The sequence below is a fragment of the Solanum verrucosum genome, unplaced genomic scaffold (genome assembly GCF_900185275.1).
Source record: "Solanum verrucosum unplaced genomic scaffold, falcon-dt-bn FXZP01000144.1, whole genome shotgun sequence".
NCBI lineage: Eukaryota > Viridiplantae > Streptophyta > Magnoliopsida > Solanales > Solanaceae > Solanum > Solanum verrucosum.
This window is the reverse complement of record NW_026020773.1, coordinates 1,464,372-1,476,972: the sequence shown is the minus strand read 5'-3', so window position 1 is coordinate 1,476,972 and position 12,601 is coordinate 1,464,372. Positions and strand designations below refer to the sequence as shown.

General features: G+C 33.2%; 2 protein-coding genes across 2 annotated transcripts; both read right to left on the bottom strand.

The window, feature by feature from the left end:
* Positions 1 to 447: 447 nt before the first annotated feature.
* Positions 448 to 1,499, bottom strand: LOC125812963 (heavy metal-associated isoprenylated plant protein 32-like). The gene is made up of 3 exons (XM_049492442.1): positions 1,479 to 1,499; positions 1,257 to 1,332; positions 448 to 878 (listed from the first exon to the last, which is right to left on the bottom strand). The coding sequence occupies exons 1-3, from the start codon at positions 1,497 to 1,499 to the stop codon at positions 448 to 450; spliced, it is 528 nt and encodes a 175-aa protein (XP_049348399.1).
* A 1,574-nt stretch (positions 1,500 to 3,073) lies between these two features.
* On the bottom strand, positions 3,074 to 11,031 carry LOC125812953 (elongation factor Tu, mitochondrial-like). Its single transcript, XM_049492432.1, has 12 exons — positions 10,795 to 11,031; positions 9,322 to 9,397; positions 9,123 to 9,215; positions 8,965 to 9,039; positions 6,686 to 6,790; positions 6,504 to 6,594; positions 6,192 to 6,397; positions 5,545 to 5,628; positions 4,986 to 5,048; positions 4,836 to 4,898; positions 4,163 to 4,403; positions 3,074 to 3,367 (listed from the first exon to the last, which is right to left on the bottom strand). Exons 1-12 carry the CDS (start codon positions 10,980 to 10,982, stop codon positions 3,297 to 3,299), a joined length of 1,356 nt encoding a protein of 451 aa, XP_049348389.1. The 5' UTR covers positions 10,983 to 11,031; the 3' UTR covers positions 3,074 to 3,296.
* Between the last annotated feature and the right edge of the window lie 1,570 nt (positions 11,032 to 12,601).

Sequence of the window (12,601 nt, the reverse complement as noted above, 5' to 3'; positions counted from 1 at the left end):
TAATGTTTACGTCTCATATTTACATCCTCATCAAAAAATACTTCACCAATTCATGGATTCTTCTCTGATGATATGGTCCACAAGTAAAAATCGATATAAATACAATAATAATAAATAAACATGGTGTTCGACTAGTGCCAGTAAAGTACATAGTAAAGTTGATCAACCAAGGATCATTCAATGCATTTGAATATGGTTGTAGCCATAGGGCCATCTAGTGCATTATTATTGGAAGTAGTTGTTATAGCCATGGCCATAAATGTGGTGATTATAAAATAATAAATGAAAGATTCACTTTATGTTATTGGCATATATACTATGAGTCCAATACTAAAATTTCAACCAACAATAGATTTTGAACTCGTCATTTTAAAAGTTTGACGAGTCCAATACTATAAACTTAAAATGTCAAGACTATCAAGTCTACATTTCAGATCCACTTCCTTATCACATTATACTACACCAGTTCATAGGTTCTTCTCTGATGACATGATCCGTGATTAGAGGTCGATTCAAGTACGAAGTCGATTCGTAGCCAACATAAGGAGAAGAGCTGTGGTAACTTGAACCATAATAAGGTTGATCAACCATGGCTCCTCTAGTAGGATAGTAAGAGCTTGGCTCATCCAGTGCATGATTATTGTAGCTATAAGGTCCATCTAGTGAATTATAGTTATTATAGCCATGTCCAATATGGCCATAATTATTGTGTCCATATTGATTTCTTGGATTACTAAGAGAAGGATGCTTCAATTTCACATTTATTAATTCTGCATGTTGACCTGACTTTAACAATGCTAATAACAACCTGTTTGGATCCACCTCTCCACAAACATTTGCTATTCCTTTTTCTGCGTCTATAGTCAATGCATACACTCCTATACCGAAGCGAATTCAGAATCAAGAGTCAATCGATATGAAATATTTGTCCTAATAAGTAAACACTTAGTTATGCGTGAATAAATATTTTATCATACTCAAGCCACACATGTCATAACAAGTTGCGCCTCAAAACCTATTGACTTTATTTTCTTCATGTCAAACTTATTTACGAAGAATTTAAATTTTATGTACTAACAATATAAATTTTTTTTATATAATCAAATTCTTTATAAGATAAAATAGGTAAAATTTCTTTTATAAGTATTAATTGAGAACCTAGTAAAATTATATTGATAACTCAAAACTTAATAAAATTGATTACTAATTACCTATATAACATATTAGATTACATTAAACAAATTTATACTAATTACCTCGTACAGAGTGCAACACTTCCATCATCTTCATTTTGCAGGTATCACAATGGATGTTCACTTTCAAATTGCAACTCTACAACAACAAAAACAATTTGTACGACGTTTGATCAAACTTCTAAAATCTGCTTATTTTTAAAAATATTTCATGAAATAAATTGTTGAAAAGGTAATACAGATAGTCAAATATACAAAAAAAAATAGAAATATTTTTTCTCTTACCACGTCTGCAATGGGCTCCATTGAAATTAATTATTGGTGTCTAAACAACTGGTTTAAAAAATTAATAAGAAATCAGCGCGAGCAGTGATATATACACACAACTAATATTCAATATTATGTAATTATGTACAATGTTTTTACAATTAGTTCACCACTAAAAAAATGACAGAGCTTAAAATTTATGGGTTCAATAAAATTGAATGACTTCGATTAAATCTATTGAATATGTACAAATTATCACTCAAACTTGTAAGTTTCAATTCTTGACTCCGACTTTGCACAAGAATCGAGGGAATATTCGAACATAGGTATGAGAAAACTAACCTTAGAATATAATGAAATTGCAAAATGGAAGATATTATGATTAAGAGGAGTGATGATAAGGTTTTTAATAATGAGATTATGCAAACGATGTATATAATTTCCAAGATTTTATTTATGGATAAAAATGGTAAAATAAAGATTTGTTCCTTTTGGAAATTGTTTTGAGAATGGAAGCTAATAAATGTAGTGATTAAAAGAAGAAATCAAATATCTTATCAATATACATTTAAGTATATTATTTTTCAAATTTGTTACTTGAATAGTATTATGTAGGGGTGTGCATTCGATTTTTCGGTTTGGTTTTACACTATTCAGTTTGGATTTTCGATTTTTGGTTTTGTAAAAGTGTAACCCAATCCGATCCAAAATAAATTTGGTTTGGTTTTCCTCTATTCGGTTCGGCTTTTTTCGGTTTGGTTATTCGGTTATGTCAATAATTAATAACATATATAACCAAAGTAATGATATTTAATCCCTTAAATATTCTTTCTAATATAAATCATAAGTAAAACTTGAAACACAATACTTATAAGTATACCTATTATAGATGTAATTCAAACATAAAATATAAACGTAATCATCATGAAAGACAATAACCAAAAAGGGACAAAAGTGGTTAACTCCAACTTAATTCTAAACCTAAACATTTTATATATATAATTCAATTTTTTTCGGTTTTTCGGTTTTTATTTTTTAAAATCCGAAACCAAACCAAAAAACCAAACAAAGTAATTTATTAATCCAAAACCAATCCGAAAAAACAAAAAATCAATCCAAATAAAAATTTGGTTTGGTTATTTGATTTAATCCAAATAGTGCACACCCCTAGACTATTATGACAAGGGGAACAAAAAAGTCACGCTAAATCCAATGCGAGATTATGATTATTTACATCGATAATATAAAGAACTTTACATAATAAGATTACTACAAGTAATTGTCTATAATAAATTTGACGATTTAATTTACCATATTGAAAAAGAGTTTTAAGTAATGTGTATTGTTGGTGTATAAATTTCTACACTATCAAGTTGAGTTGACTTGCGATAACAAGTATTTTTCATAGCATGTGTGATATTATAATTAAAAAAAATATAGTAGATAAATTAATCAAGGTAAGCGTAGACAAATGATAAGGTTGAAGATGATGCTATCATATGCCCAAAGAAGTATTAAAATCACCCTCAACAGTAATTCATCAGATCATATACAACACAGTTGAATAACAAAAGCAAATAAACTCGTTTAACAAATTAGCAAAGAGATTCAAATAAATGCAAAGAACATATATTATTAGTAATACCAAAAAAAATTATTTATAGGCACAATTAACAAGACTTGAATTTCTTTTGACACTTTCATAAAAAAAAAAAAAATGCATCAGCAATTATCAAGTCTTGTATTTCCACAATGAACAAATTAAAGTATTTCCTATCATCAACCTGCCTAGAGAGAAAACAATAGTGAACCTAAAATCATCTAAATCATGAAGCCTCAGTTTATTACTTTTGAAACAACGCCCGCGCCAACTGTTCTACCACCTTCTCGCAAAGCAAATCGTTGTCCTGCAAATTTTTACATAAAATGGCATCGAAACAATCATATCCGTTCTACGATAAATAAAAACACATAAACTGAGTATCATGTCTAAAATATAAATTCACTTGACTGGATAACACAGCCTGCATGATAGTGAACATCTATTTCATTCTTTTCAAATGCAAAGACGACATAAATAATAGGTGATTTCTTTCCATCTTGTCCAAGCCTTGGTGGACAAAATTACCCGGTACATACACTAGCAATAAGTAGCAAGTACTCCGTGGAATTAGTTGAGAAGTGTACAAGCTCAATGTTATAAATAAAAAAAATATTTGGATTTACTAGCCAAAAGAATATCTCTTTCCTGACCTAATCATCACAAGTGCATCAAAGAGATTTCATGACTGATCAAAGTTATTCGATAATCAAATTCATCAACCCCATTGAGTTATCTTGCATAGTAATAGGCCGGTGAGATGGTATCATGTTAATTAAGATGTAATAGCAGCATTATGGGGCACAAGGTGTGTGACGGCCATGAATCTAATTAATTTGAGAATAAGATTGACTATCACATCAGTAGTGAGACCGTGACAATCAGTAAAAGCAAATCCCTTGTAAAAGTGACACCATCAGCCACCCCAAGCGAGGTGATTTGTAAAATTATCTTCTGCCACTAGAACTAATTGTAATTCTCTAATGATTATGAACATTTTCAATATATCATTGCCCATCTTCAAGGGAGTAAAATAAGAATCAGAAAATTTTACAAGAATATTGCTTCCATATAAAACCAAAAACCTGAATAATTTACTCACCTGCATCAAGGGGAACTGGAGACATCAGCTCAAAAGTAGCAGTAACATTATCCCCGGGCATAACCATCTTGACATTTTCAGGCAACTCCACTTTGCCGGTGATGTCAGCAGTCCTCATGTAAAATTGAGGCATATAATTTGAGAAGAAGGCAGTGTGTCGACCACCTTCATCCTTTGTAAGTACATATATCTCTGCTTCAAATTTCTTGCATGTTTTCACACTGCCAGGCTTTGCAATCACCTACAAAACAAAAGGCCTATAAACGTTTGCAAGATATGTCCGTAAAGAAATTTATTTTCTTAAGATTTCAGACTCCGATTTCATCATGAATTACAGTACATGCTTGATACAATCACCAGATATTAAATAGAACTAGATTACTCCTATTTTCTGTCATTAAGGTGGGAAATCGAACCAAGAATTCTCTTTTTAGGCTGATGATAGAGGGGTGCACCTTAAATTGCAAAAAGAAACCTGATTCCTAATTGCTTTTAATCTTTTCTTAAATTTCAGACAGTAGAGATACAACATGAATAGAACAATAGTAGAGCAAGCAATAAATGGAAAATAAAGATGAAGACAGGTAAGAAGTTCTACGAAGGAAGTAACAGCAGCTTGCCACAAACTGGCCACAAAAATGTCCAACTAGTTGTAACAGAATTTCAAACGTACCATTCCTCGCGTAATGTCATCTCGTTTCAAGCCACGAAGAAGGAGGCCAACATTATCACCAGCCTAATTAAAAATATTGAGGGGGGGGACGATCAGTTAATGCTGTAAGAAACTCTTACAAAAGTGATTAAGATTAGGTTAGATTTTTACTTGTCCATGATCCAAGATCTTCTTGAACATTTCAACACCAGTAACTGTAGATTTCAAAGTGCCCTATAAAAGAAAATTGATGTTAGGAGCATGTGTTACAAATAGCAGAATTACATACTTTTATCAAGTACCAGATATTTAACAAAGGAATCAGAGCTGTTAAAACTTCAAAGCCAGCTTAGATTGTCATTTGGATCAAGCATCGTAATCATCAGAAAAACATATAAACTCAGGCCTCAACCAAAGCTTATGAATAGAACAGGTCGTCAAACCTGACAATTATATAATACAACCATCTAACCATTTGCTTTTACTTTTAACAGATAAGATTATCTAGAATTCTATCCAGTAGCCCATAACGCCAATAAGATGAATTAAAAGTTACTTGCTTATTAATCAGGTGATGACAATCATGTTATAGTTGTCCTTGACTGTTTCAACCGAAACAGGAGAACAAAAAGATATAATCCAGATAACTGCCCCGGAAATTAATAGTCAAATTATGAAATAACAATTGCCTCCCCAAATGAAGAATAAAAACAAAAGGACTACATGTTACCTGCATCAGTCCTAAAATCTCCACATCTTCTCCAACTTTTATGGTTCCTTGTTCAACACGCCCAGTAGCAACAGTTCCACGTCCCTATGAATAAAGAGGAAATAATCAACAAAAAGAATAACTAATAACGAATACCACAGAGTCAAACAACTAAGAAGCATTGATTTGCTATTTCGATTCAAGTAGACTTTTTTCCTCAGTTTTGCAGCAAAGGATTTGTTCAGGCATTAAAAACATAAAAATAAGAAAAAGTTAGAAACTTGAAAGTGAAGTTGAATTTTAAAGGCATAATACATAAACATGACCTTTAACTTGGCATTAGCGGACAACTATGACCTTTAACTTTGGATGTGCACAAGTAGGCACTTAAACTTGTATAAAATTGAATAAATAGACACAATCGTCCTACATGGCACCCTACATGACAATTTTGTGTCCTACGTGGCGTCCTATGTGTATTATGTCATGTAGGACAAGTGTGTCTACTTATTCAATTTTATACAAGTTTAAGTGCCTACTCAAAGTTGGAGGGCATAGTTGTGCGCTGGAGCCAAGTTAAGGGTCATGTTTATGTATTATGCCAATTTTAAAAGACAGTTCAGAAAAATAACTCTTGAAAACCACAAAGTTAAAGAACATCTAAATACCTGAATCGAAAAAACATCTTCTATTGGCATTAGGAATGGTTTATCAAGCTGACGCACTGGATCAGGGATATATTCATCTACAGCCTCCATCAACTTCAGAATAGCTTTTTTCCCAATTTCCTCATTTGTACTCTGTAATGCAGAAAGAGCTGAACCACGAACGATAGGGATGTCATCCCCAGGAAATTTGTAGAAACTAAGCAGCTCTGCAAACAAGAAAGCTCGTGTAAGGAAATTTAGCAAAGATATTATGGCAGTTACCAAGACTTCAAAATGCAACAAAATTCACATGTGCCCGAAAAAGCTGGTTACCTCGGAGTTCCATTTCAACAAGTTCCAGGAGTTCTGGATCATCAACAGCATCAACCTTGTTCAGAAAGCACACAAGTGATGGTACACCTACCTGTGAAATGTAGGCACAGAGTAAAATTAGAATCACGACATAAAGCTTTCAGTTAGTTTACTAGTCTATCCACAAACTGACACATATCCACCTGGCGTGCAAGCAGAATATGCTCCTTTGTTTGTGGCATGGGTCCATCAGGAGCAGATACGACTAGAATACCACCATCCATTTGGGCAGCTCCAGTAATCATATTCTGTGGAAAAAGAATTTATGAGAAAGTAGACAAAATGGGAGTTTATATTAGGGAAAAAAAGGAACTATTATCTTCTACTGGAAATCAAGTTTTTGACATTGACAAGCATAACCTATAATACCAGACAAATATATCTAAAGAGGCAGTTCAAACTTCAAACAGATACATTACTAGCTGACATGCTTTAACTATCACATACTGTCCCAAAAGACACCTAGTTACTTTTTTAAAAATGGTAAGGTTGTATAAATGAAGCACACAGATTGTGCCAAAAATTACATACAGATTAGTTTCTTTACAACTACTGATGGAAGCTGAGAAAATCTGACATCCTATAAACTGCATTAACGTCTTCTAGTCTACACCAAAAACCCAAAAAGGAAATACATCTGTATTTCAGAGTGTAAATATTATCATATTTGCTGTCAGCACACCTTTGCTTCCTCTCCTTCCAAATCACCCACCAAACACCCTCAGAGATGGTCTCCCATATCTTCCTCTTGCACTTCCCTATGCCCTTGCCAGTCCAGCATTGTAGCAGTTGTTTAATGGTTCTTGACATAACCCAACTGAGCTAGAAGAGATTAAGGAACATAGTTTCATCGCAAAGCTGCAGTGCAAAATTAAGTGATAAGTTTCATCTTCGCTCTTTTCACACAGCTGGCATCTACTGCGAAGAGTCATCTTTCATTCTCTCTCCATTGTAATTCTGTTGAGTGTGCACATCCTCAACCTCCAAAACATTGTTACTTTTAGCTTCTTAAGAGACAAATTAATTTCATTTTTGACTAATGACTACTTTTTGGGGATATGGTAAATCCCACATCTCCAAGAACCACTCTTCCCAGGATCCAACAATGGATTTCCCTTTTTATTAAAAAAGGATTTCCCCCTTTTCCTCTTAGTAACTCGAACTCTTGATCATATAGCTAAGAATGGGGGGTGTCTCCTACTAGACTGCACCTCTTCCTGACTAAGGACTAATTAAGCAATAAGCACTCTTTATGTTTTGAACAGCAAAAGTTCTCAACTTGTACTTTTCATATACATCCAAAACATATAAGTTTTATCGGCAAAAGACTCAAACATCACAGAATTTATTTCGAAGGTTGGTCAGAGCAATACCTAGAAACAAATAGATAATTAATTGCCTTTGAAATCTGCAAACCTATGTTGCTCGGACTCTTCAAAAATGTCGACGGGTGTGTGTTGGATCCTCCAAAAATAGTGTATTTTTGAAGGATCCGACACGGGTGAGGCAACATTTTTGGAAATAGTGTATTTTTGAAGGATCCGACACGGGGTGAGGCAACATTTTTGGAGAGTCTGACCAACTAAACTGCAAACTAAGAATAACATGCCACATTTAAACAGTAATAGTAATTGTTTATACAAAGTAAGCTCCATGTATGTGCTTTAATGTTAATCACATCAAACCAAACATTTTCAATCAACTATGAAACTATATTGAAAAGCATACCAACAGAGGGTCTATCAGAAAACAACCTCTCTACCCCACAAAGGTAGGAGTAAAGTCTGCGTACATCCTACCCTCCCCAAACCCCACTTCAAGGATTACACTACCTCTATTGTGCAAGAACATTTAAAAAGGGTTTACCCTATGCTCTACAGCTAGTGCCCAGAAAGGGAGTCAGCAACAACAAAAGGTGCTTCAAAAAATAGTTATTTAGACAAAGAAAATCCAAATATGATACCTTCTATACTAGTTTTCTACAGCAGATAGAGAAAATGACCACTTTCAATGTATTAACAGGAATCTCCGAGTGTTATCTTTCTGCTCAAACCTTACAACTTAAATCTTGGGGAACCAATTACAGTTCTCCTTTAATGTTATTGTTATAGGCCATAATACCCTAAAAAGAAAACGGCCCTGTGATACAGAATTAACTGCATACATAACAGCAACAACATACCCAGTATAATCCCACAAGTGGGGACTAAATTAACTGCATACACATTGTTTTTTTTTTTCAAGCTTAGATAAGCTTGATATTAAGCATTCCCTAGGTAGCCGTTAATAAGTATTCCCCATGTAATAAGGACTTTCTTCAATAAGTACCAAAAGGGCCTATGTAATAAGCACTTAAAAATTAAAATCATAAAGTACGATGAATGAGATAATAGCATCAAAATAGGTAGGTTATGCATCTTACTTTAACATAATCTGCGTGCCCTGGGCAATCAACATGAGCATAGTGTCTTTTAGCCGTCTCATACTCCACATGGGCCTATAAAGCATCAGCTCCATTGTTAAAATTTTATTATTTTTTTTAAAAAGAGGGAGTAAACACAAATGGTGTAACATCCCCACCGTAGCGATAGTAATTCCTCTCTTTTTCTCTTCAGGGGCTTTATCAATTTCATCAAAAGCAACAGCCTTTGCCTTTCCTTCTTCTGCTAGAACCTAAACAATGCACAGGTTCTTCTCATGTCACGGCTTGATTAGATAACTGAATGAGGTCACAGCGGAGGAAAACAAAATAACAAATACCAAGACTAACCAACCTTACCTTTGTAATTGCAGCTGTGAGAGTAGTCTTTCCATGATCAACATGGCCGATAGTTCCCACGTTAACATGAGGTTTTCTGCAGGAACCTAAAAGATGCTATTAGATGAGAACAAAAATTGGATGGTGAAATTTTCAGTCCAACATTTCCAACTTAGCATAGTCGACTGAGGACAGAAATATGTGCCTATGTAGAGCGGAATAGATATCACGGATTCATATAGATGACCCCAGCTACTTTAGGAGTGATTCATAATTTGTTAATTGTTTGATTGACGTGGCATTTCTCCTTGATATTTATCTTTCCATCCAACCAGTAAAGAGAAACCCGAAAATCTCCATATTTCAGGAACAATATATTCTGCTCTATTCGAATTTCATTTCATTCTAACAAAACAATTTTTTCCTTAAAAAGGCGTTTTTATAAACGTAATCTGCACAGTGATTCTAAAGTATGAAATATTAATCTTACGTTCGACTGAAAGTAGCCATGGATCTTCACCATGTGTTAGGAAGGGTGAGAGTCTAATATGCATTTGAGCTTTTCATTAAGTGAGAACTGAATGGAGAATAAACAAATTATTAAAATGAGTGCTTGCATACTCTAATCAATCAATCACCTAAACCACAATCCGAAGCTAGCTCACCAATCATCTATATACATTCTGCTCTATTTTGAACTTCATTTTATCCTAACACAACACAGTTTTGCCTTCAAAAAGTGCTTATTTTATAAATGTGTATCATTACAAATTAAATTTCTAAACAATTTTAAAAAAAATCAATCTTAGTTTCAGGTGAAGGTAGCCATGGATCTCCACCATGTGTTAGGAAGTGTGAGTTGCATTTAGCTTTTCATTAAGTGAGAACTGAATGGATCAACAAGAAACTTACTAAAATGAATGCTCCCATACTCTAATCAATCAACTACTCCTCTATTCAAAAGCTAGCCAAGGTTGAGCACATCAACCATTTGTATACATTCTGTTTTATTTAAACTTCATTTTCTTCTAACACAACATAGTTTTGCCTTCAAAAAGGTGGTTTTTATAAATGTCAATCATTACAAATCTTTAAACAATAAAAATTTCATCTTGCCTGGATCAACAATAAGATAATAAAAATGAGTGCTCACATACACCGATCAATCAACCAACTACACCTCAATCCAAAGCTAGACAAGGTTGGGCATATCAACCACTAACACCACATAATTCCATTTCAATCTAACACAACACAGTTTTGTAAAAAGGCGTCTTTTTTTATAAATTCCTATCATAACAAATCTCTAAACAAGAAAAATTTCATCTTACCTGGATCAACAAGCAAATTATTAAAATGAGTGCTTGCATACTCTGATCAATCAATCAACTACACCTCAACTAACACAACATTTTGTCTTTAAAACCCCCGATTTTCGTAATGCGAATCGTTACACTGATATAAAAATCTCTAAAAAAAATTAAATTATCTTACGTTCGAGTGAAGGTAGCCATGGATCTCCACCATGGATGGTTACAAAATGCGGGAGCTTCATTTGAATTTATGGTTTCGGAGAGCGAGAATTGAGCTGGCACCGATCCTCTACAGCATGAAGAGTATAATTGAGGTGAAACTGCAAGCAATCGCTTCGAATTTGAGCTTCTGAAAGCAACTGACGCCATTGAAGAAGACGCCGAGCTGAGATAAAATGAAAATGGGAAGTGGAAATGTTTTGGATTTTACAAGGGTTTAGGGTTTAATCGAGAGAGAAACGACGACGTATTGAATGACCTCTCAAATGGATATTATGGGTCGGGTTTAGTTAAATGGACCTCCATTTGTTGGGTGATGTACACCAAGATCTATTTTTGGGGGCGTTATTGTAACACCTTGTACCTTTGAAATATGATTTGAATGGTTAGACGTATGTAATTAGATTTGAATTTGGTTGTACTTACGTATAATGATCAAGAACTGATTTTAGTGGTTAAAGACGTGGATTGAACACTATGAGGTCTCGGATTGTACCTGATGTATGTTGCTAGTGAGAGGTGGCAAGTATCATGTGGAAATTCATCAAGGGGCGAGAATTTTAGCTCAAACACTATGATAATAAAAAAATAAATTTCGAAGTTTGAGTATAGAAAGTGAGTTGGATGTGAAATTAAGGTCACAAGTGAAACTCTAGTACAAAGTTTGGTTAGAAGCTTCTCCACGGATTAAGTTTCTGTGTATAAGTTCACGCAAGGTCCAACTTCAAATAAGTACATGTTCTAATATATGAAGAGTTGTGTGGTGCATTAACTATTATATTAAAAGTTTTTGAATCTAATTTGCAATGTATCAAACCTTGTATGAAAATTTAAGTTATACTCTAATCGAGCACACGAGTAATCAATTTCGAGATCATCATTAAGTCAAATTCACAATGCATGGAAATTTGCAAGTTTGGTTTACTAATTTTAGGACAAATTCAAATATGCACATCTTTTGAAATTGTAAAAATGTTGTCGGAAGTTAGAAGGCCACTGCATATGACTAAAATTGAAGTATTTTTGCATGAATTTAAGGTTTATATGATTGAAATTCCGATATTTATATCATATTTCAATCACTTGTACCATAATAACATATAATGGAGAGTCGCTTCATATCTTTAGCATAAAATATTAACAAATGAGATTTACTTATTTATTAATTTGGCTAAAGTTGAATGGTCTTTATAGGAGAAAAGTTATATTTAATAACTTGTGTGTGATATAGTTTAAATTGAAAAACTTTTATACGATAATTTTTTTTTAGAAAAACAACTTTTATATAACAAATTCAAAATTAGATGATCACCAGTAAAACTAATTCGTAATAATAGAAGTAAATTCTTATTAAAACTCCATAACCTCAAATTTAAACTTGTATATTAATGAATTATGAAATAGATAGTCGATACTAGATATGTAAAATTCAATATACACCCCTAATCGTAGGGATTCTTAATCAATAAGATCAAAATGTAATATGTGCTTATGTAGTTAATGAACAAAAAACATCTTTAGTGATTCAGATAGTAATTACTTTATAGAAAGGAGGAGCGATGGAATATACTATTGTGGTAGTCAAAATGATGTATTTCCTTACTACATTACAATACATTGCTCCTTATATATGAACTAGATATAGGACCCCATGCCAGCATGAGGCCTAATATATATTATTTTTTTATTTTAATTTATGTCATATTATGGAATTTGAGAAGTTATTGAAATTTTTATATGATTTTAAAAATATTTTAAATTTTTAGCTA